Below are 22,460 nucleotides of genomic sequence, written 5' to 3' on the forward strand. Positions count from 1 at the left end.
ACCTAGCCACCCTTGCACGAAGCAGCCTTGTGCCTCTTTCTCTGTCTTATCCGAACCAGCCATTTCCAGGTGATTTGCTCACTTACTCTTTCCATTAATGATCATTGAAATGTGGGATGAGAACATGCAATATTTACTTTGAACAACTCAGATGGCTTGTGTGTAAGTGCTTGCAAGTCTCTGTAAAATAGCCTGGGACACACTATCAGGGGAACCATGCCCGTCCTTAATACCCATCATGGAGAAAAATATCTAAACTGGAAACATAACGGCGTAGAAAAGAAGAGCTTCAAGCTGCCTTCCAAAATGTACAAAGAATGCTTGATATAGAGACAGCATTTACTCTGAGATATACAAAACGGTATCTCCCCTGATTTTAGAAAAACAGTGAAAGATGGTTTAAATGTGCAGCCCAGAAACATGGATACCAGGAAGAGAGCAATTCCCATACTCCTAATACAATGCTATCCCTTCTATCAGAGTCCTGCTTCACCATCATTACATGTTACCAGGCCCATTTGTTCGTTAAAGGCAAGGTTCAGTCCTTGGAAAGCTATAGTCCTGTCTCACAGAAAAGAACTGAAACAAAGATCCTCTCTGAAAAAAATGCTTCCCATTTCTGAAACTGGAAATTTTTCTTTCCCAAAGTTTCACTTACATCAGTGCCTGAGGACAGAGCAGGAAACTGTCTGACTTTTTATTAATGACGAGAAACATCTCTGCAACACAGAAAATATTCAACATTGAAAAGTAGCTTGTCTTCTGCCCTATACTGAACCAAAATATGTCTAGACCAACTCTAGCAAGCCATCTCAGTTTAAACTAATAAAAATTGTTTGTAGTTCCTGTAGCCTTTTTAAAATTACTGCTAACAAATAAACCAGATCAAATTTCCAAAATGCCATCTAAGAATACACTGGGTATAGTACCTAAATTCTTAGGAAACACCAGATGGACACTCCTACCCCCCTATTATCATTATGTAGGTGTATCAAATGGAAGCAAAAACACAGCATAAAAATATTTTTGATTCTTCTGTTTTTCTGATGTTATGTATCACCAGAGATGTAAGTGTATTTAGTCACTAGTAAAAGTAAACAAGTTGCTGGTCTGGTACAGCCTGTTTGAAGGTGAGAAATGGGCAATCAGAAGGAACTGTCTGCATACCTTAAAATGTTCAAGGTGCTTTATGAGATCAGTGACCTCAGAAACAGCGATACTCACTTTTTTTTAAACGCCATGGCTGCATATCAGAGCATATCCTCTGAACAAAAAGTGACAGGTGCTGACTAGTTTTATTTAGTCTGCTGAACTGATGCAGCAATCAGGAGTCAGGCTGCATATCAACAGACAGCAACTAAACAAAATTATCTATGAATGTCTATCAAAAAGTAGGGGCATTAAAGGGAGACTTACTGGAATAAATGGGTTTAAAAGGGGAAGGGCTGAACTTCCCTTTTGCTGTGGTCTAAAAGTACATGGATTAGGACATGGCCACATGGAACCCCAGTTCCCTGACATCATGGCAGTAATATACAGCTTTTCAGTACACTACCTCATATCCCAGAGAATCTGGGCCATGGGGCATTAGCATTAAAATGCTAATCACAAAAATAGAGAACAGATATTAATTTCCTGTATTTTTACTGATGTCAAGCCATTCACTAAAGAATAACCATTTACTAGAGCAGGTTATTAATGGTAGATAGGTATGTTTCTCCTGGAGAAATCTATCCAATGGCAACATTGTCAGAACCATTCTACTTTACCTTGCAGGAAAACAGGGAGCCTTGATTAATAATTTCAGGGCCCATTCTTAGATCCACTGGAATACGCAACAACTGATTTAGTATAATCCAAGACAAAACAGTGAGTGTATCAGAGGGCTGCCCTTGTTAGCCAGACTGTTAAATGTGGGAGTTTTTAATCAGGTATAAACAGCTCCATTTTCAGCCATAGATGCTGTTACCTACATTCAGCCTGCTTAAAATACTAACTGAAAAGGCAAAACAATCAATGCTCTGGTCTTACCTTGAAGAACCAAGCCTGATTTCTCAATAGTGTAGAAAAAGGCAGAGAATGGAGCAACAGGGGATTTAGCAACCAGGAGCTGCAAACCAAACAAGTAATATGTAAGTACATGTCTTTAAAACATACTGATCAGAGCTCAAATCTGTTGAATAATCTCACTGGATTTAACTTCTCTAAGTAGTAAGGCATATTGCAGAAACAACAAGGTAGTCATTGATCTAGCCCTGTCACTTCTAAGTAGAGGTCTTCTTACATGTATGTACAGCCCATGATGCGATTTTAAAAGGATTCACAGGTCCTAGAAAACCACTATCAAAAAGAGCAGTGCATTTTGCCTTACTGGCATCCTGTTAAGCTTAATCATTCCTGCTGGTTCAAGTAGTTGTACTCAGACACAAATTTGAGCAAAACTGCAACTGCCATTGGGAAACACAATTTTAATTGTCCTTAGCTGTTCTACTGATGTGCCCCTTGCCTTCCCCATGAACTCCACCTGGAACTGAAGAACAAGAACTCCTCCTGCCCCTGGAAGCAGCATGGACCACCTGTGGGTCATCACACCAGGGACGGCAAGTATCTGGATGTTCTCTTTCGCAAAAGGGGTAATGACCAAGTCAAACTTTATTCAAGGATCTTAACCTTTGAGTATCAAAACAGGAACTGGAATTCCCTTGGGGTGTATAGCACAATTGAATTTAGCTCAGCTTTTGTGTGTGCTGGCCCTCTATGGTCAGGCCAGAAACATCCCAAGCTCTCTGGAGAGAAACTATGGAGTGTGAAAGATGAGGTGCAGCAGAGCTCTGGAGTCAAAGAAATGGGTTTGCTGGCAGGGCAATGGCGATGTGGAACTTGCAGTGGCAAACGCACACAAACGTGCTAGGCTTTATTGCTTGGCTGTTTGATTTTTGCTCATTGCCGAGCACTGCTCCTCACAGTTTGCCTAACATACCCCCCATTCTGTCACCTACATGAAAGTCACATTTTAATGAAAAATTTAATAAGCTCTGCCCACAGCATGATCAGCATAAACACTGACCTAATAGTCCCCATGTGGGCCTGCAGAAGACATGGGCAGCAGTGGCTGAAGCAGAGAGCATGCTGCTGCTCTGCCTCTGGTACAGAGCTGCTCATGAAAGCTGAAACACATTTCTCTGCTCACCTTTTCAACAGATAGAAGAAAAGGCCAGGAACTGGAAACCAGTGCTCCCAGCCATGGCTGCGCACCCTGGAAAAGCCTTCCCACCCTCCTGGCCCCTGAGGACATGGTTTGAGCAGGCTGCTCCTCCTCAGCTCATGCTGATCCTGGGATCAGCAGGGATCTGCTCCGAGCAGAGCAGTATTGCAGAGCCCAAGCCATGACTGCTTGGGGCTCAGAGCGTGCCTGACGACTTCTTTTCCTTCAGTGCACTGGTTTCATGTAACCCATCCATGAGACCTGCCCAGTTGTGATTTGTGGAACCTTCACACTCCTCAGGGCCTACATTTCTAAAGCCCTGTCATATACTACACCCTCCCAGCCCAAGAGAGGCAGCCGTCTCTCAGATACATCCAAGTACAGACTTCTTAGAACTACAGACAGGAACAATCTTATTTTTAGAGGTGTGGGGCACAACAGGTCCTGCTGATTTCAAATTGAGTAACCCTTTCCCCCCCCAGTTATTTCCAAAGGTCATGCCCTAATTCTGCCAAGCATTCAAGCACTTGTAAGGGTCACTGCGTACGAATTTCGGTTGGTGGTGCCTAATGATCAGCAGGGAAACAGTGAACAGGTTTTACAAAAGCCAAGAGAGATTACATAAAAGCAAGGAAGTTCATGCTCACCAAAACTGCTCACATTTCACTGGAAAGTCAGCCAGTATTGAACCACTTCACAGACATACAGGACTAGGCCATTTATTCGTAAGATTAACAATATCAAGCACCAGAGGTTTGAGCTCTGCAGAGTCCTTATGTAAGCACGGGATTTGGTAGCAAATTCTGCAGCAGAATCAAGGCTTGTGTGACTGTTCTGTAGCACTTTAAATGCAAAGGTTATCTATATAGTAGGTTGGTTTCATTTGTATGTAGTCTGCAGACATGAGTATGCTTAGACATCTTGCAACTTTTTCTCATCTGATTCTGACAGAGGCTGAAGAAATGAAATCCTCAAATATCTGGTTCTTCAAATCTAACCATTACTACCCACAGCTAGCAAACGCTTCTATGGTTTTCAGAGTTCAAACCAAACATAGCCTCCCTTCTTCAGGAAGTAAAAAAGGCAGGCACATAAAAACCACAGCACAGCCAGAGAACATCAGACCAGTCCAAATGTCAGTGTTTTCCTTTCAGTCATATGAGGCTGGCAAAACCACCTCAGGATGCAATACAACCTTTGTGATGTACTCCAAGTAGGAAAACTGCTGCGGTAGCACTTTCCCCTCTTCCGCGTTTATTACCGTTCTCTCTGGAATGAACTTCTGGAGGAAGGAGGGGCATGTCACATCCCACATCCCTGGCGCACCTTGACAAAACCCAAATTTCCCTCCCCGCCATTATCTCCAGGGCCAGCACTGATGCCACGGGAGGGGACTCTGCCAGGAGGACAGCAGAGTTCTTCCTGGTACTTCACACACCCCTCAGTATTGAGAACATGAGGGAGAGGATGGGGGGGAAAACCTGTGCGAATGCTCAGCTACAGGGTCTCTCGCAGCAGCTGGATGTTTAATCAGAAAGGCCCGAAGTGAAACGGTTACAAATCTCATGCTAAGGTCAAGCTTTTGGCATTCTGTGCTGGTCTATACACATAAATACTAACCTATACATGCACGTGCACTAGGCACGGTTGTATGTGCAAACGGACAGACATTCAAATAACCCTATGTACGTTCTGTTACTGCATTTTTATGCAGTTACAGTGTGTGTATAACTAAGTTATAGCCATGAAAAAATATAATAAATCACATCCTTTCAGCAGCACATCACTGGGCCCCTCTGAAGGGCTGCTGCTTCTTCTGAGTTACATCTCAGGCTCAGAATTAGCGTCCTTCCTAGTGAAACGAGAACAACTCAGAACATTCAAAGGTATTGCTTTATTTTGAATGTTTGCTTACTGAGAAAAATAACCTTTAAAGTTGTGAATGCTCCAACCCTGGCAGTGTTCAAGGCCAGGTTGGACAGAGCCTTGGGTGACATGATTTAGTGTGAGGTGTCCCTGCCCACGGCAGGGGGGTTGGAACTAGATGATCTTAAGGTCCTTTCCAATCCTATTCTATGATTCTATGATTGCATATTTCACAACCAGATAGAGTATATAGGATTCTTTCTTATAACACCAATCTCTGCCTTAACCTAACTGAAAAAAAGTAAATACATGCTTAGATTTGTATTTCAACCAAAGAGAAAAAAATGGTTAGAATAGCCAGCACAGAGTAGTCTTATGTATACAGAAAGAGATTATTTAACACAGATGGAAATACATTAAAAAAAATAAATTATGTCTTGGAGCCCAAAAAGTGGAAGTATAAATAAAAAAAAATAATCAAGGTAATGTTGACCCTGCAAAGATTATTAACAGTACCAAAAATGAAAAAAAAATTGGAGGTATAATGAAAAGATATTGGCATAGTGATAATAGTGATAATTATATTCTAGATATGAGTGAAGAAATAATCAGTTTTCTACAAGCAGGACAATGCTGAAAAAGAGTAAAAGACATAATGGGCATTACCTGTATCATGTAGATATAGAAATAATAACTGAGTGGAAAGAAAACCCCTGGAGTTTAGTGCATTCAGCAGAACATAGATAATCTCTATAGAAAAAATACTGTAAGAATCAGCATGTGAATTTAGGTCTGATAAGTAGCATTTGTCATACATCTATGAAATTGAAGCTGATGCAACATAACCGAGAAGCAACAAACAGTCCTCAGAGGGAAGATTAAAAATATAAGTAAACTGGTAAACTGAGGCCTGTAATGTGATTTCACTATCATGCAGAAATTTTGAAAGGAAGAGTAAGTAAAGACTTGGAAAATAGGATAAAACAAAACATGGATGTCATTCCAGACATACCTGACATCCTCCTTTGAGCTTTTTAGGAATCTGAAATAAATTAGGCCTTATCTATTTGGATCTCTGTAAAGCTTTTAACACTGCTAAATGGGAACTGATAATGAAGAAAGCAAGGATAAGCACAGAAGCTGTGAGGCAAAAGGGGAAACAGTTATTGAAAAGAAAACCCTTTCCAGTTATATTAGTACCTCACAAGATCACTGACCCATAAGGTGATGTAACCAGGACAACAGCAGCTCCAATGATACAGTACAGCACCATATACACCTAGCAAACCCAGGGATACCTTGGTGTTTCTTTACAAGCCATTATCAAGGTTTAATCTGGAATACCATGTACAGTACAGGCCACCCATGAACTCGAGCTGCAAGAGATGGGCTATATGCTGGTGAGGACAGTGGAACACTCATCTGAGAGGCCACTGGAAAAAATTAATTCAGTGAATCTCGCATTAATGAAGGCTGACTGCTATGTGTGTAAGTGAATGGGGAGAGAGGAAACGAGAACGGAGCAGGAAGAAAGAGAAGAGCTTCTGAAACTGACAATCCTGGCACAAGAACAAATGTGCAGCCATGAAGACATTTTGGCTGAAGATTTTAAAGTTTATAACCATTAGCAAAGTTTGATTCTGGAAGAGCCTTCAACTGGAAGAAGCAAGTCTATAAAAAAAAAATCTTTGTTTTTAGGATTCAGATTAAAATTTTATGAAGGATACAAAGCAGTGCCTGGGATGCACTCCATGACCTATGAAGTCTCTTCAAGTCCTATGGGCATCTTGAGAGGCACTGAAGCCCTGCCAACTCATTTTTTATGCTGATAGAACTGACAGAGTTGGAACAATACATTCTAACAATGTCCCTTGATGTTTCACATGCAAGTAAGGATCTTTGTGGTCAATAAACCAAGAAAAAGTTGCTCATTTTCAAATGCAGAATTTATAATTTAAAGTCTTTTCATATATATCTTCTGGTGAACATCTGCTCCTCTCCCTGAGACTCTAAGCAGCCACCTGAGGATGTAGAGAACTCAGCGGGTCTTCCAGGATAACTCAGCAGACAGGTCAAGCAGAACAGGAATATCTAAAATTCACTTATATTTAACTTTATCTCTTGTTCCAATTCTAAATCAGTCCTGGCTAAAAACTGGAGAGAGTACATTTGTCTGAACTTGTATCTGAATCAGATTTTTTTTTTTTAACAAGCTGAAACAGAAACCTCTTTCCACAATTTTACTTTCCTGAAGTTAAGATTAAGAACCTAAATTTTGAGTCCAACATAAAAGATGTCCCTTTTTTCACTTCAGAAGAGAAAAGAAAATACAACTCCACTAATGTTTGCAACATACGTAAAGGAATTTATTCCAGATAAGCAAAAGACACAGCTTTTGTAAGTGCTATTTAATCAAGGAATCAAAGATGAAATTCAGGCCTAATCAGAATATTTTCATCTTAACACAAAGTTGCACTAAAAGGAGTACAAACTTTGAGATGAGTAAATTGTAATGGTAAATAATAGTCTAAAAAAGTTAACAAGTATTTCGATTACAAAAAATATTTTTTTAAATTATGAAATGAGTAGGAAATAGACATAGAAAAATGATAAAATGGCACTTAGTCTTATCCATGATGCTTCTGGAATGCTACCCATGATCTATCTGTAAGCTTCTGGAATGGAATATAAAATCCAGATGCAGTTCTTATTATTCTGCTGTCCTGCTAAAGCGTGAATGATAGAGGTGAATGAGAAAAAAACGAAACTATTTTAACCATACAAAACGGTCAAACCTTGGTTTCTTTCCTTTCTAGCATCGCATTTCCCTGTCAGGAGGCTTGTAATAGTTTTTTATAATTTGCCAAAAATGTAGAATAAACATAAAACAACTGAAAACTGATTTCTGCCATGAAGCATGTTAATAATACAAAGGTAGTATGGAAAAGGAAATATATCACCTTGATGAAAAGTGAATAGAAACTGGATAGATGCCATTAGATTAGATAAAGGAAGATAAATGGGAGACAGGCAGAGTTGAGAAACAAAAGGCTTAGAGAGAATTGATGATGACAGCAGAAAAATTGTAAATTAAAGTTTGTTTTTAATTAGGGAAAGTATTTTTCTTAATAAAGTTTACTGTTTATAGGATTTATGGAAGAAATGAATCACAGAATTGATTGCAGAAGCCCAGCATAAAATACTAATTATTGTTGGGACAACATCCCCTGTCAATAGCAAGGGAAGTGATGAATTGGAAAATGTATTGGATGGACTTTTGTAAGTAGTCTGATAACTAGAAATCAAGCCAGTGTCCTGCCAAAAAAAGTAAGGATGACGAAGGGGACAGCATCCTATATCAAATTAGTTCTCAAAATGCCAGGATGATAAACTACCAAATAGTGAAACAATAAGATGATTTTGACTGAGCCATGAGCTCTCACATGGTAAAAAAAAATAAGATTTCATAATGAAAAACTAACGATTTTAACAAAAGTAATGGACTAAGATGTTTCAATGAAATATTTGACAAAATCAGCTGTATTAACCTTTAATACATCATTTCTGTTTAGACTGGAAGGACACCCAGTTTCTTCACCATTTTTTTACTGAGACTATTACAACAAATTTGTTCTTAGCAATGACTGAGAAATACGAATGAAACCATGTGAAGCCTCTTCTAAAGTATGTCAGGTTTTTAGCAGTGAACATATTCTTCTCTTTTTATTTTGTTCTGTGTTAAGTTTTTCCTTAGATTTCCTTTTCTGCTAGATTTACCGTATCTCATCTTTTGTACTGATAAAATGTGTGTATGTGCACTAAGGACTGAATGAATAACAAAACCACATTTACAGCCAATACATATTTTGGAATTTAGATCTACTGACCAAATACATGAGATTTGTGCAAGGAGTCTGGCTCTCACTACCCTTGCTGCCCTTGATGAAACAATGCTGGCTTGCCAGGGTTTTCCTAATTCATATTGTTGTCTTATTGCAGTAAACAAGCCCTGCTAATAGTTGGTGCATTTCAGGAGAATTCTCCAGTTACACCACATTCACTTGGAAGAGCGTAGCTGAGAATTGAGGAGGAAAACTACACCATTGACAGTGTCATTCAACAGGGAAAAGACTATCTCAAAGGTTCAGTTAGACTCACGTACCAATAAAATCAGTGCTAAGCTAAACAAATCTTTCCCCTAATTGTGCCAAATTGTCTGGGTGGACAATATTCACGCCAGAATTTCCCTTCTTATTGTAGATTAGAAGGGCTGTTTTTTCAGCTGCAACAGAGCCCAGGAAAAAGTCAGTAAGAAAAACAACAAAGCTGACTTTGCATCAGATATCCTAGCAGAGCTCATAACTGTTTTTACTGTCTTCCCTTCTTGTACTTCTTGGGCCCTATGTGCAGGAATTTGATATATTCTAGAAACAAAAGTGGCAGTCCTTATTCTGTAGGTAATTTACTTTTGAGTAGGAGCTACAACCCAGTTCCCAGGGCCAGCTCTCTTTCCCAGTCCCACAGGTCATGCTGCCTCCAGCCCACTGGAAAGGTCCAAGGAGAGAACCAAGACCTCCTTAACAGACACTAACACTGCAGTGTTAAGGCTTCACACAGCAGTATACCAGCTGTCCCCTGCTACCTCTTCACACTGAAATATCCTTCAGGGCAATGCTACAGCATTTTACAAGGTAGGAGGAAAAATGGTTGTGCTTTCTGTCAAGCCTCACCATGCACTAGTGCTTGTTAGACCTTGGAGCAATCTGAGGCTTCACTCTCGCAATAGGTTGATTTACCTTGGGAGATAACTGCGCCTTGTTGCAGAAGCGAAAAAGTGATCCTAGAATGTTTCCAGTGCTCTGGTGAAAAAATGTAGTTTAGGTATCCTGCAGTCATTTACTAAGCTTGTAGGATATACCTATAAACAATTTACTGATCTCCCACTGCAAATGATTCCTGGGATAACAACATTTTACTTGTATGTGGTACTTAAATCTGCAGGTTTTAAAAACACTTTATAAGAGTGAGGAAAAAGCAACCCCATTATGCATAAGGGTAAATTGAAGTTCAGAAATTAAATACATTCCTAAAGACTTTATAGGTGATATCAGTACCAAAATATGAATAAAATGTTATCAAATCATATTGCCTTCACAAGCAAATCACTGTAGAGTTTGTTTGTCTTTATCAGGGACTTGTGTTTTCTTATGGAAAGGATTATCCCCTTCTTTTTAGCTTCCTCCATACCCTGTTGCAAGGGAAAGTTCTCTATGGACAGATTTTCCCATTTCAAGCAGAAGAAAGCTCAGCCACCACAGAAGTACTGTCTGTACCTGTATGCTTGTCAGTAGAAGAGGCTACAGTAGAAACTGGGTAACAATTGGGAATAAAAAGGAAAAACTGACAGGTTGAGGGAAAAGAGATACATGCAGTCATCCTTCAGCTTTCCTAAGCATCTAGACTTCACAGATATATTCTCCCTAGTAAAAACAAACTCAATGGATTGACACAGGGAAATCTTGAGATGTCTTGAGCACTAGTGAACAATGAGAAGTGGGGATACAAATGTGCACCAGTACTGGCAACAGATGCGGAGTCCCTAGTACTTAAACAAAAAACATAAAAAAACAAAAGAAAACAAACAAACAAAACCAAAAAAAAAAAAGAAAAACCCACTGAAAAAAAAAACCACAACTCAGATTAAAATCATTTCTTAGGAAAAGATCATTTCATTTGTGCCATCCATAGGACCTGACCAATGTGGTTCCCTGAAGTCCAGCTGTTTGAAAAGGCTTTCATCAAGGCCAGGTTAAGGGTCCACAGCTCAATAAAACTCTTTATAGAGCAATTTAAATTGATTGTATCTCTCCTTCCCCCATAAGAAAATCCTGTCCAGAGGAAACTGTTTAGGAATGGGTTTCCTCTCTACTACTTTACAGAAAAGCCACAATGGCAGCTAGAGATACTTTATGAGCAGCATTCCATAAATCCAAACCAATTAGTGCAAGAAAATAGGCAAGCAGAGTTTGTGTGTACGTCCTAAAAATGTCCATTAGTGCACATCTGGAAACAACAGCAAATGAACACACAAAAGGCAGCTGACCATCCTGCTGTTGTCTCACACCCCAAAATAGATGTAGCAGCACATCTGTTTATTTTCTGTTAGTGCAACGCATACAGATTCCACATATTAAAAAACATTGCTAAGACTGCAAAGCCACAAAGTCCCTGTCTCTCACCTTAATAAAAGTTAGGGAGAAATGCAGATGGATGCATTTAAGACAGTTTTTCAGGGAAACACCAACAGTGGATACCGATATGAGTAAGAAAGTTAAGGAAGAGAAAGCCTTGAAAAGCTCGAAGGAAAACCTGAGCATAGGATAACTCAAAGAAATCTTTATACTGAAATATCAGCATCACAAATACAAAATGTAAATTAATAACAAAGAATAAAACCTTCTCAGTCAAATCCTGACAGAGTACCTTTGATTTTAAGAGTCAGTGCTAAATAAAGTGTGAATACAATTAAGGAAATAGGGCTGTTGATTACTTATCTAGTGTCAACAATGGAAGTGCAAGTGAGGTAAAAGCAATTTATTCTACTTTTGACTAGCCTTTTGTGAATCAGTCACTTCATCCCAGGCAGACCTTGTTTGGGGTGCTCTGGCTGCACCCTTCATTATCAGTATACATACATATATATATATATAACAGTAGTCAAGTGACTGCACTAGCTCTGTGCAACCACAAATTCTTCCCCAGGCAGAGGCCAACTGAGTTGCTTTGGTAGCAGAGAGGTGAACAGATGGTTGAAAAGCTGATCTAAAGAGACAACATGTAAGGAAGCTGAGATAAGCTAAGATTCTACTTTGCAACACCAGACACAACAGGACATTCAGAAGGCAGTACCAGTGCCCAAGCTCCAAACTCTCAATGTTTTAATGATAGCAGTAGATACTCTTAGTGGCTATGGACAAAACAGGACTTTTTACAACAGGGAAGAAAAAAAAAAAAAGCAAGCTCTCAGCAGTTTGTTAGTGCAGCTCTTCCTATAGTAATGAATAACAGTCACAGGCAATGACTCCAATAAAAATAAACCATCATTGCACGCACATGTGGCTAGGCTTATTCCCAGAGGAGCATTCAATACTTGCAAAGGAAAGAAATGGAAGAAAAACAAACAAAAGGAGGAGACAGAAATGAAAACCAAGAATCTTTTAAGAATAGAGAAGAAACAGGAAAAGTCCAGGCAAGAGGACACTCTCCAAATTTCAGGTCCCGCAATACCTGCCTGGCTTCAGACTTTGGTTTGAAAGAGTAATACATATATAAAGGACTTTTTCATAGTGTATAATGCCAGGACCAGGGAATCAGAATTCATGAGTCTTCTTCTTAACTTTATTAACTTGCCACTGTTTTATTAAGTTATACGAAAATTATGTAGCATTTCTTTGCCTCAGTCCAAAATCAGGCATGGAGACAGATATCTGTAGCAATCTCACTGTATTAATTTTCTACCAGGTAGGCACAGCTCCAGAGATACCCTGCTTTCCCCTACGCAGAGGGTACAGCAAAAGGCTCAATAAGCAACAGCTCTGCTGTTTTCTCAAATATTCAGTGGGGTCAATTTCTTCCCCTCTCATAAAACCAGAACAAAGGCATCTGTTCTGGCTGTCCCTACCCAGGCAGTTGCTAGCAACAGATGACAAGCCTGTAAATTGTTTCAGTCCTTGCAGAGTGCCAAACATAGGATTTTAAGAGAGAGACATGAGCATGTAATACGTACTGCCATTCAGACATGGGTTTAGCTTCAGGCACTATAACGAGGAGCTGACTATCCTTTGAGTAAACATAATTCAGTGGAAGGAAACCGTCAAAACCCAAATGAATATCAAAGACAATCACAGACAACAGAAGCAGAATTTTCCAAGGTGAACTGCCCTGATGTGCTCTAGAGCAATGACTGTCCTGAGTACCATAGGCCAAATCTAACAAAATGCTGCTTTTGCTCAGCTGTCCTCTCCCAGACTGCAAGCAAACCCTTGAACTCTTTAACCCAGAGTGCCTTTTCCTGTCACTTAACAATAACTTCAGTGGCAGAGAACTGCACTGTCCAGGCAAACATTGGGCAACTTCAAGTTTTAATTGGAAAAGAAAATGCAATCACAGATGTTTATCCAATTTGTGTCTGAACTGCAGCAACCTGGCCAGGGAACTGCACAAAAACAGGCTGTCTCCAGTACACTTCCACTTAAACCAGATTTCTGGTGGAAGTTCCCCAGCATGAAATATAGGGTATGCAGGGCCAGTCAGCTCCCTTCTGCTCATGTAACACCAAACCCTGTGAAATTCCTCTTCCCAAAAGCACTTTCTGTCTCCCTGCCACATGCCTTATTCCCTGGTTTGTAAAATTAATTGTTGTCTTTTCTGTTTGTGAGTCTCTCCTACTTTTCCCAGTAGAGAGTCCTCTAGAGGCCAGGAAACTTCACAAGAGTTTGGCCATGATGATTTCCTATGCTATAATACTTCTGAGGCCCAAAGCCCTGGTAACAGTCCAATGTGAAGGGTAACTCAGGAGAGAATGCTTGTAGCTTTTACTAACCAGAAAAGCAGCCAGCAAGCCAGCATGTCCTGGTTACCACAATGAAACAGTAACAAGAAAAGGGGCCTGACGATGGTGCTGCGGCTGGACAAAGTATTTGGGTAGCATAAACACAGCCTCCAAGGGGAATTCTCCTGTGTCGCAGCTTGCGGTCGCTCATCAGACTTACAGCACACTGGTAGTAAGAAGAACCAAAAATAAAAGTTTATGTAGCTTTTCAGAGCTTTCCATACCGTTCAGTTTGACTTTGGTTCTGGAAATCAGAAAAGGGCCGAATGATACAATTCTTATTTACAACACTTCCTGGAACACTGCCTTATCCCTGGGATAATGCATCCCAAATCGGAAAGGACTCCTAAGGGTACAAATATCACCAGAGCAGTTCCTCTCAGAATAACGCTTCCACCCAGGCTGCCAGCTTTGCCTGGAAGAGACGTCACCAGCAGGGAGGACAGCATGGGAGTTCAGCAGCTGCTCACTTTTTCCTCCACAGAGCCACATGCTCAGAGACCCCGCTGGCTCCTCTGGCTGCAGAGGTAGGGGATCCAAACAGCATCCAGCCCTCATCACTGCACAGAGATCAGCTTGGCGTAATTCACCAGCACAACATAAGGAATATACATTCTTAAGTATGTAATTAACATATGCATTGCTATCATGATGTACTACTTTTGTTATTCTTCAGATGTCTACGAACCTTCTTTATGATAGTTTTAGCAACATATTTATCTTCTACAGATAAAAAAGTATCCACTGCAAATTCAACCCCAATACTTGTTTCTAAAGTGTATCAAATCGTTATTTAGCCAATGCTCATTCCTTCTTTCACTTTCTTTTGGCTTTCCAAATGGCAAATAAAGCTCAACATTATTATTTACAACTGAAAGAAAATTAATCCACTGTAGAAGAGCATCACAAGTGTGGCCTCACCATCCTGCATTTGCTGGTTTTGGACATCAGTAATAACAAGTGTCCTTCATACTTGCTTGATGTAAAGGCATAATCTTAAATTCCCAGACTTGGGCCAAAAAGACTGGGATTCAACCAAGTCCTGGATCACTGCACAAATATTTTTCACCCACATTAGTGGCTGCAAAATGCTTTTGACATGAAACAAACAAAAACCCTGTCCAATTTTTTTTTTTTTTTTTTGTGTGTTCACTCTGTTCTGTTCCTAAAAGTAAAGACCCCAGAGACAAACTAAGACAACACTGCTAAATTCACATGTGAGAGACAGCAGTATTATCTTATGCAAAGCCTCACTAAAGTGTATTTTGGAATCCACTGGGCATCACATAATAAGGACAAGGAAAAAAAAATGCTAACAGATCTGTGAGCTAATAACATACAGATACAATGTGTGTGCTTTCAGAGTACTGTCTTGTTTTATGGGTATTGAGAAAGGGCAACAGATTTAAACTTTTTTTTCTACAACACTCAGATTAGCTTTAGCAAGAACATTACTGGGAGAGATTTTACCAAGGAAGTGAAAACCAATGCACTCAAAGCAAGCTTCATGGCCTTATAAACATCATCTGTATTGCTGAATGTACAGCTGCTAAATAACAGAGTCCTAGAAAAACCTTCCCATAACATGACATGTTTCAGGAGACTTCATTTACATTTCCACAGGGTAGAACATCATCACCAATTCCCACCAGGTGAAGGCAAACATGCTTGTTCCAGTGGATGGCAGAGATGCCGTAAAGGCTGGACAGCCCTCTAGGACCTGAAACATTGCTTTATAATCTATCAGATCTGAAATTTTTGAGACAGTGTGCCTCAAATAACAAAAGTTAAAAAAAACCTTTTTATTTTGGATAAGCAAAGATCAGACATAATGGTCATTCTTATCACAAAATTACTGGGAGTAGCATTTACGGCTCTTAGATACTCTCTTTCATGGGGATTATGATTGAGAAATTCAGATTGTTCTGTGTGCATTAACTATGTGTGAACTTTTGAAAAGTTATTTTGTCATGCTCAAAGGACAAAAATGTAGCTCTAGCAAAAAAAATGCACAACTGTATGGAAAAAATGATGAAAAAAATCTCTCAACCTCTACCTTCCTGCTGCCGCACTCAAATGGCCACCTTTCTCGCACTGCTTACAGGAAGTCACTTAATTTTTTTTTTTCCTTCCAGATTTAATTCCAATTAATTTAGATGAGTAAGAAACTCACTTTTTGGGTGCTAATTTACACTTCTATTTTCCCTTTTCAGCCTCCTTTCAAATGAAGACTGAGATGTCCATTATAAGACTATACATGAGAAGTAAAACTGCATGAAAACAGGAGAAAAAAGTAGTTTTCTCTTGGGTTTGGTAGATGTACCACATCCAGCTGGAAACATCAACACAAGCTAAGAAGGGATTACATGACTTTCTGCAGCTTGAAATGACTATGGGTACAGAGTTTTATTTTATTATTAGATAAATAAATAGTGATAATAACAGAAAGAACAGTGAAGGACAAACACAATTTGGATCAGAAAAATTGATTTGCTGAGTAAAACAGAAGTGCTGGCTCAGGCCTGATAAGGCTTTATTAGCTCAGACTCTAAGCCAAACTGCCTGGACCACAAGGCCAGATCAGGTGTCTTTGCAACCTAAACTCCATAGCTTAAAGTGCAGTGCTGTGGAGCATGTGAACACCCTGAACTGCAGGGACATCTGCACAGCCAAATAGCAGAAGTCAAATGGCAGAAGCGGCGAAGGCTGACTGTTCACACAGGACTAGTGCAAGAACTTCTGCCAGAGACTCATGGCTCGCTCATAGGAAATAACTGATAAGGGAGACCACGAGTCACCGCTGTGATGCACATGCAAAAGGCAAACCCAAGATAAATCAAATGAGCTCTTTCCAGTGGAGAACCTCACTAGTGCCTCAAGCGCTACATTACAACCTAGGTCTGCCACCTTTTTCATGAGACAGGGGCATTTATTGACAAGTGACCTGGTTAGTTCTTTCCAATTTAGTATTGTTCCGGTACGAAAAGTCAAGGAAGAAGTCATGCCATTCATTAACTGAGTTGCACTTCACAGTACTTCCTACCAGTATCTGGAAAGTGATCCATGAATCATGTCTATCAGAAACTCTGAACTTCAACATGGATTGAGAAATTTACTGTTTTCTGTTAATATGTACCCTTAATCAACGTACAGTATAAGTACTACCTGTGAGAGCTGGAATCAGGATGGCTGAGGTAGCTATTTATACTGCCTTTTACCTTTTAGTCACAAGCATTTTCCAGTGTTTCTGCAATATGGATACAATGCACCACTGTCTCCTGGACTCATTCTTTCCACTCCTGATTGAGCAGATGTCCTAAAATCCCATCGTATTTTTCCAACAGTCACGACAATCAGTCCAGGGGAAGGTAGTATTGTGAAAATACTGTATTTTATTATATTATTGATGCAATATGATGCACAAACACAACAGTGTTGGCCAGGCAGCTCTCAACAGGTCACCAACACTGGAGACCATCAAAATATCTATTTTAAGGGACAGTCTATCTCAGACAGTGGTATGTCAAAATTGTTCTTATTCCTTAAAGTAGGCCAGTAGCCTTTATTCACTGTCTAAGCAGTTAAGATTTCTTTTTTTACAGCCTGTTTTTAGATCACAGCTAAGGGCACTGATACCACAGACAGGAATTGCAGAGTCAAAGATCAAAAAGTCTGTGTGGAGCAAATTCCTCTAGATTAATTGATCCTACCCAGGGTAGATACACTGTTAAGGCTGAATCAAAGAAAACAGTTTTCTGGACAAGAGATTCTGAATGCCGCTCACTGGCTGTCACTCTCCTGGGCTGTCGATCTAGAACAGTTCAACAACCTTCGATTCATAAAGGCAAAAATGTAAGTTCAAAGTATAATATCCTAGATATAAAAGACCCTAAGATGACTCCCCCTTAAAATGTTTAGAGCATCATAAAGGTTGCAATGCCTGAACATGAGGATCATGTGTGATCCTTTGTTTTGCTCAGAACATGCAATGAATTTTGCCCACTGAAGGCAGTATGTCTAAGTTTGTCTGATTTTAGAACTTTGTCTGAGGTTTATTTTTATTACCAGTGACAGCTCAAACTTGTTGCTATGTCAATAAATATATTCTCTGTAGGACTTACCCTTACATGGGAAGATAGTAAGTAGAAGGAGAAGAAAGAAGAAGATAGCAGCTTGAACACAAATGTTCAGGCCAAATACATTATTCCAGAGATGTCCCCAGTGCTTTTCCACAAGAGCAAAAACTCTTTTCTCTCTCCTTTGAAAACACCTTGCCTAAACTATTCTAGGATAGCACAGACCCTTTTCATAATTACATTACACTGTCAAATTAGTTTTCCTGTGATAAACTAAACCACTCCAGTATCAGCCTCACTGTGAGCTTGTGTGCTCTTTATATAACACAGAAACTCATCTGTAATGCCCAATACAATTTTACAGATTATTTCCATTATAATCTTATATATAGACTATATTTTTACTACTTAAGATTGTCCAGTTCCTTTATAATGATATTCTGACCTTTTTCACTATTAAGAATGCCTACAAGCTTTAAGTATACTATATTCCAAGACTTAGCAGAACTTTTCTGAATCGTAAACACTTAAATTTGAGTTAGGCATTTTAGTTTGTTTTCAAATTAAAAAAAAAAGGCAAAACAAAACAACAACCAACCAAACAAAAAACTGCAACACACAGACCCTGCCCCCCCCCCAACAAACCAAACCAAACCTAAACTAAACTGAAACAAAAAAATGCCAAGGCATTCCAAGGATAAACAACTTTGGTTGCTGCCACTCTGATGTTAGGAGCAATGACTCTTCAGATATTGAGAAGAAAATCTGCCCTAGGTTAGTTCCATTCTGTTTTCAGGGGGAAATTCAGACTGAAGTCCAATCAAAACCAGAAAAGTGATTCTGTATAAACAGGATGGGAATTCGTGTTCATTCCCTCTCCGCGAAGGGACTTAAGCTTACAAACAGAGCATTCTTCAGGCAATTCAGATCACAGCCTGAAAGTCATATCTGGTTCTATCTCCCATTTTTAAGCTGTTTTAGTGAACTGTAAATACAGTGTTTGTAAAGGGCATTGGGTTAACAGTGTCAGAGAGTGAAGTTCTCTCTTTATATTCAGAACAGATTTCGTTACAGTAATCCTACCCCTCCTGTCTTGACCTTTAAGTAAATCCCAATAAAGAACGGGAGACATAGCCCTGATTTCTAAGAATTTCTATCCGATTAATAACATGAATCACAGAATCATAGAATGGTTTGGGACCTTAAAGATCATATAGTTCCATCCCTCCCTGCCAAGGGCAGGCACACCTTCCACTAGACCAGGATGCTCAAAGCCCCATCCAACTTGGCCTTGAAAGACTACCGGGGATGGGGCAGCCACAGCTTCTCTGGGCAGCCTGTGCCAGTGCCTCAGCACACATGTGGTGAAGAATTTTTTTCCTATTATCTCATCTAAATCTCCCCTCTTTCAGTTTGGAGCCACTCCCTGTGTCCTGTCACTACCTGTCCTTGTAAAAAGTCCCTCACCAGCTTTCTTGTAGGCCCCCTTTAAGTATTGGAAGACTGTTACGAGGTCTCCCTTGAGCCTTCTCTTCTACAGGCTGAATAAGCCCAACCGTCTCAGCCTGTCTCCAGCCCTCTGACCATCTTCACGGCCCTCCTTTGGACTCACTCAAGCAGGTCCACATTCTTCTTATGGATTACTATGCTTGCATAGTAATTAAAAAATACATAACATAATATGAGATAGTTAACTTGTAACTGGTGTAGGTTAGCAGCAACCAAAAAGGAGTCTCCTCTGAGAGCTGACTGGCCTATCAGCCAAAGATACCTAACAAAAAGTACCCACCGCTGCCCCCAGCCTCGGTAGGAAGACACGGTGTAACTTCATGACTGGATTTGCCTCTCTGCCTCACAGCTGTTCCTGCTTCTCTGTTTCGGATGCTCTGAACTACAGATCTATGAGACTGAAGTTTGCACAGCTGCTGCTATATTTTGTCAATCTGACATTAAAATAATCTTCATTAAGAAAACTTGCCATGCTTTTTAAAAAACTGTCAGAGAAAAAGATGAATTAAAGGTTTTCTTCTGTCCTTTTCTATTTTATCTAGTGTTCTTTCATTTCTGTGTAGATTCTTAGATAAACTGATAAGTGTTACAAAAGCACCAGAGTAAATGAATTCTTGTGCAAGAATGATGGAAATATTTTTCTTTATATAAAAGTGTCCTGTTAAGAGGGACATAAATCCAGTCCTATTTAATGTAGACAGGGCTATAGTGATGTTTATATTGTGTAACCATCCCCATAAGTTTATTAAGAAGGAAGCTTACTGCAAACAGAGACATGAACAAACACACAAGCCAGAAAGCAGGTGACCTAGTGAACCTTCCCTATTTTTACAGCACCCTTTCATTTGGCACTTCTGCTGAATTGAGTCAGCATCATACTGTGTCAATAATCATCTGTTTATTCTGCAGTTGTGCATTGTGTCCAGTTTCATCTTGTTCACATGCAACTCAAGTTCAAATTGCTTACACTTGGATATGATCTATGGATAAGCAACAGATTTCTGTCATTAAGAGCTATCAGTCTAGTCTAGAATCTATTCAACCAGAAAAAAAAAAAACCTTAAGTTTCTCATTTATGTATTTTAAAGGATGTGGCTTGTACACATGCATGGAAATTTGAGGCCATAGCAACCTTTGATTGTGTCTCAATTCAAAATATCCAAACAATAGCAGTGGTGAGGCAGAAGTCTCTGAAGTAAACTGTGTATCCTAGGAAAAACCCATTTATTTAAATGGAAGGACTGGCAGAATTCAAATACGTGCTTCTGCAGTCTTTGCACAGCTATTTCTTCAAAAGCAGCATACTCTGTAATGGAGAACCATAAAAAACTAATCTCACCTTAAAAAAATTTCTGTTTTCCTGCAAAATTTCCTATCCCTGGTATGACTCCAAGCCTGCATGCTTACCTTAAACAAAAAGATTAAAATTTCTTTTTATGTTTTCACAGTGCTGATTTTCCATATGTTTATCACATTATATAATAGGATGGCTTAGAACACACTTTACACTGCTTCTATTTTAAACCAACCCAATAGCCACATCCCTTTTCCATCACTGCTTACTGGACCTCATTATCCACCGCCATCTGCAGATTTTCTCATGTCTAAACACTTGGAAAAAAAAAGTATTGTATTGTGTAAATGATCTGCATGACCGTACAATGCACACGATTCATGTAGTGCATAGAGACAGGTTTTCCCAACATGGCTCACAGCTGCTGAATGGCTCTTCACTTGTCTTAATACTTTCGCTAAAAACTCACACACAGAGCTTTCATCTTACTTCTTTGGGGTACTGGGACTTCTTTTTTTGAGTATCCCCAGCTTCTAGATCAGTAGAAGACAATACTTCTTGCCTCACACATAACAATGGCAACCTTCACACATCCTAGTCACCTCTGACCAAACACTGATTTCATTGCCCAGTTGTCTATGGGCTCTTTCTTGGCCCACAGTGTCAAAGACTGAACTACCTTCTCCTCTGCTCCCACTGAAGTAGTTAAAAAACTTTCTGTCTGCATTTCCCAATGCCAGTGGCCATCTCCGTCTTCCCCATCTAACTCCAAAATGATGTTTAAGTCTACTAAAATATCTTTTTTTTTTTTTTCTCCACTGCATGTTCTTCTTCTCTATTTGCTTTAGTAGGTAGCTATAACTGCTACAAAGCTAATAGAAGAAAACACATCTATACTGTTTGCATTTTATTTCTATCAGACCTTCTTCCCATATCAGAGAGATTTCAGTACTCAGAATCATAGAATAGTTTGGTTGGAAGGCACCCTTACAGATCATCTAGCCCAATTCCTAACATGTTCTGTCTGATTACATTGCATGGCTTCTTTCTCCCCAGCAAATATTACCATCTCACCAAAGTAATTAGAACCCTTTATAGTAAGTATAAGGCTACAATCTCCTTTCCTGTTTTGGCACAAAAAAGTTGGATGCCATTTCCAAACTATATTACTGTACTTGCTATCCTTCAGATTGTTAAGGCAAAATTTAGCAAGTGTTAACCCCAGATGGTAGTACTTGGTGTATGTCTCTTCTCCACCGCCTACATGCTTTGTTTGAAATTGTTTTCTGTAACTTATTTGCTTCCCTTTTTTATGGATAAAAACCTCACCTGATGTTATCTTTAAAATGGGACAGCTACCCAACAGCCAGAAAGTCCACATAATAACTACTTTCAATGTTTTACGGGGAGAGATAAATCTGGTCTCACTTACGCTCTGAACAACTGCAACAAGTTACATGTTTTCTATTTTCAATATATTTTCATAATGACTGGTAGAGCTACAGCCAAACATCTGTACAATTTCAAAGAACTGCTTCACTAAAAAGACAACAAATTTCAGGTAAAGAATCATGGCAGTTGGCCTTAGCAGGTCACATAAATGTCAAACTTCATCCCCATCCCCCTTGGCTCTCACCCAGACTTTCTCTTCACCAGCAAGTACCATGGTTACTTCACCATTGCAATTTTGGAATGCTTATTCAGGGCTTATTCATAGGATAGTAAGCAGAGTGAGACAAAACAGCTGGTCTGTAACCAAGGAGAGTACAAAAGTTATGTCTGGCAGTAATCTGAATGAGAGAAGGGGTTTTGTTTACTTTTGTTTTTTTAGGAATGAGTCAACATATACTTATGCATTTGAATCATTTTACCTGAAGCAGGAAAATTGCTGCGCAGCAG

General features: G+C 39.5%; 1 protein-coding gene across 4 annotated transcripts in view; it reads right to left on the reverse strand.

The window, feature by feature from the left end:
- The window catches only part of RAD51B (RAD51 paralog B), a 458,657-nt gene that overhangs the window by 158,630 nt on the left and 277,567 nt on the right, over window positions 1-22,460 (reverse strand). For all 4 annotated transcript variants that reach the window (XR_008973584.1, XM_057420030.1, XM_057420028.1 and 1 more), the window contains exon 10: window positions 2,032-2,110. Coding sequence is in view for 3 of the 4 variants with exons in the window: in XM_057420030.1 (XP_057276013.1) it covers window positions 2,032-2,110 (79 nt within the window). In the remaining variant the exon portion in view is untranslated. The remainder of the gene's footprint in view (window positions 1-2,031; window positions 2,111-22,460) is intronic.

Source organism: Pezoporus wallicus, unplaced genomic scaffold (assembly GCF_028554395.1).
Source record: "Pezoporus wallicus isolate ANWC-B61680 ecotype Strahan unplaced genomic scaffold, APGP_CSIRO_Pwel_v1 contig_5418, whole genome shotgun sequence".
In the NCBI taxonomy this organism is placed as follows: domain Eukaryota; kingdom Metazoa; phylum Chordata; class Aves; order Psittaciformes; family Psittacidae; genus Pezoporus; species Pezoporus wallicus.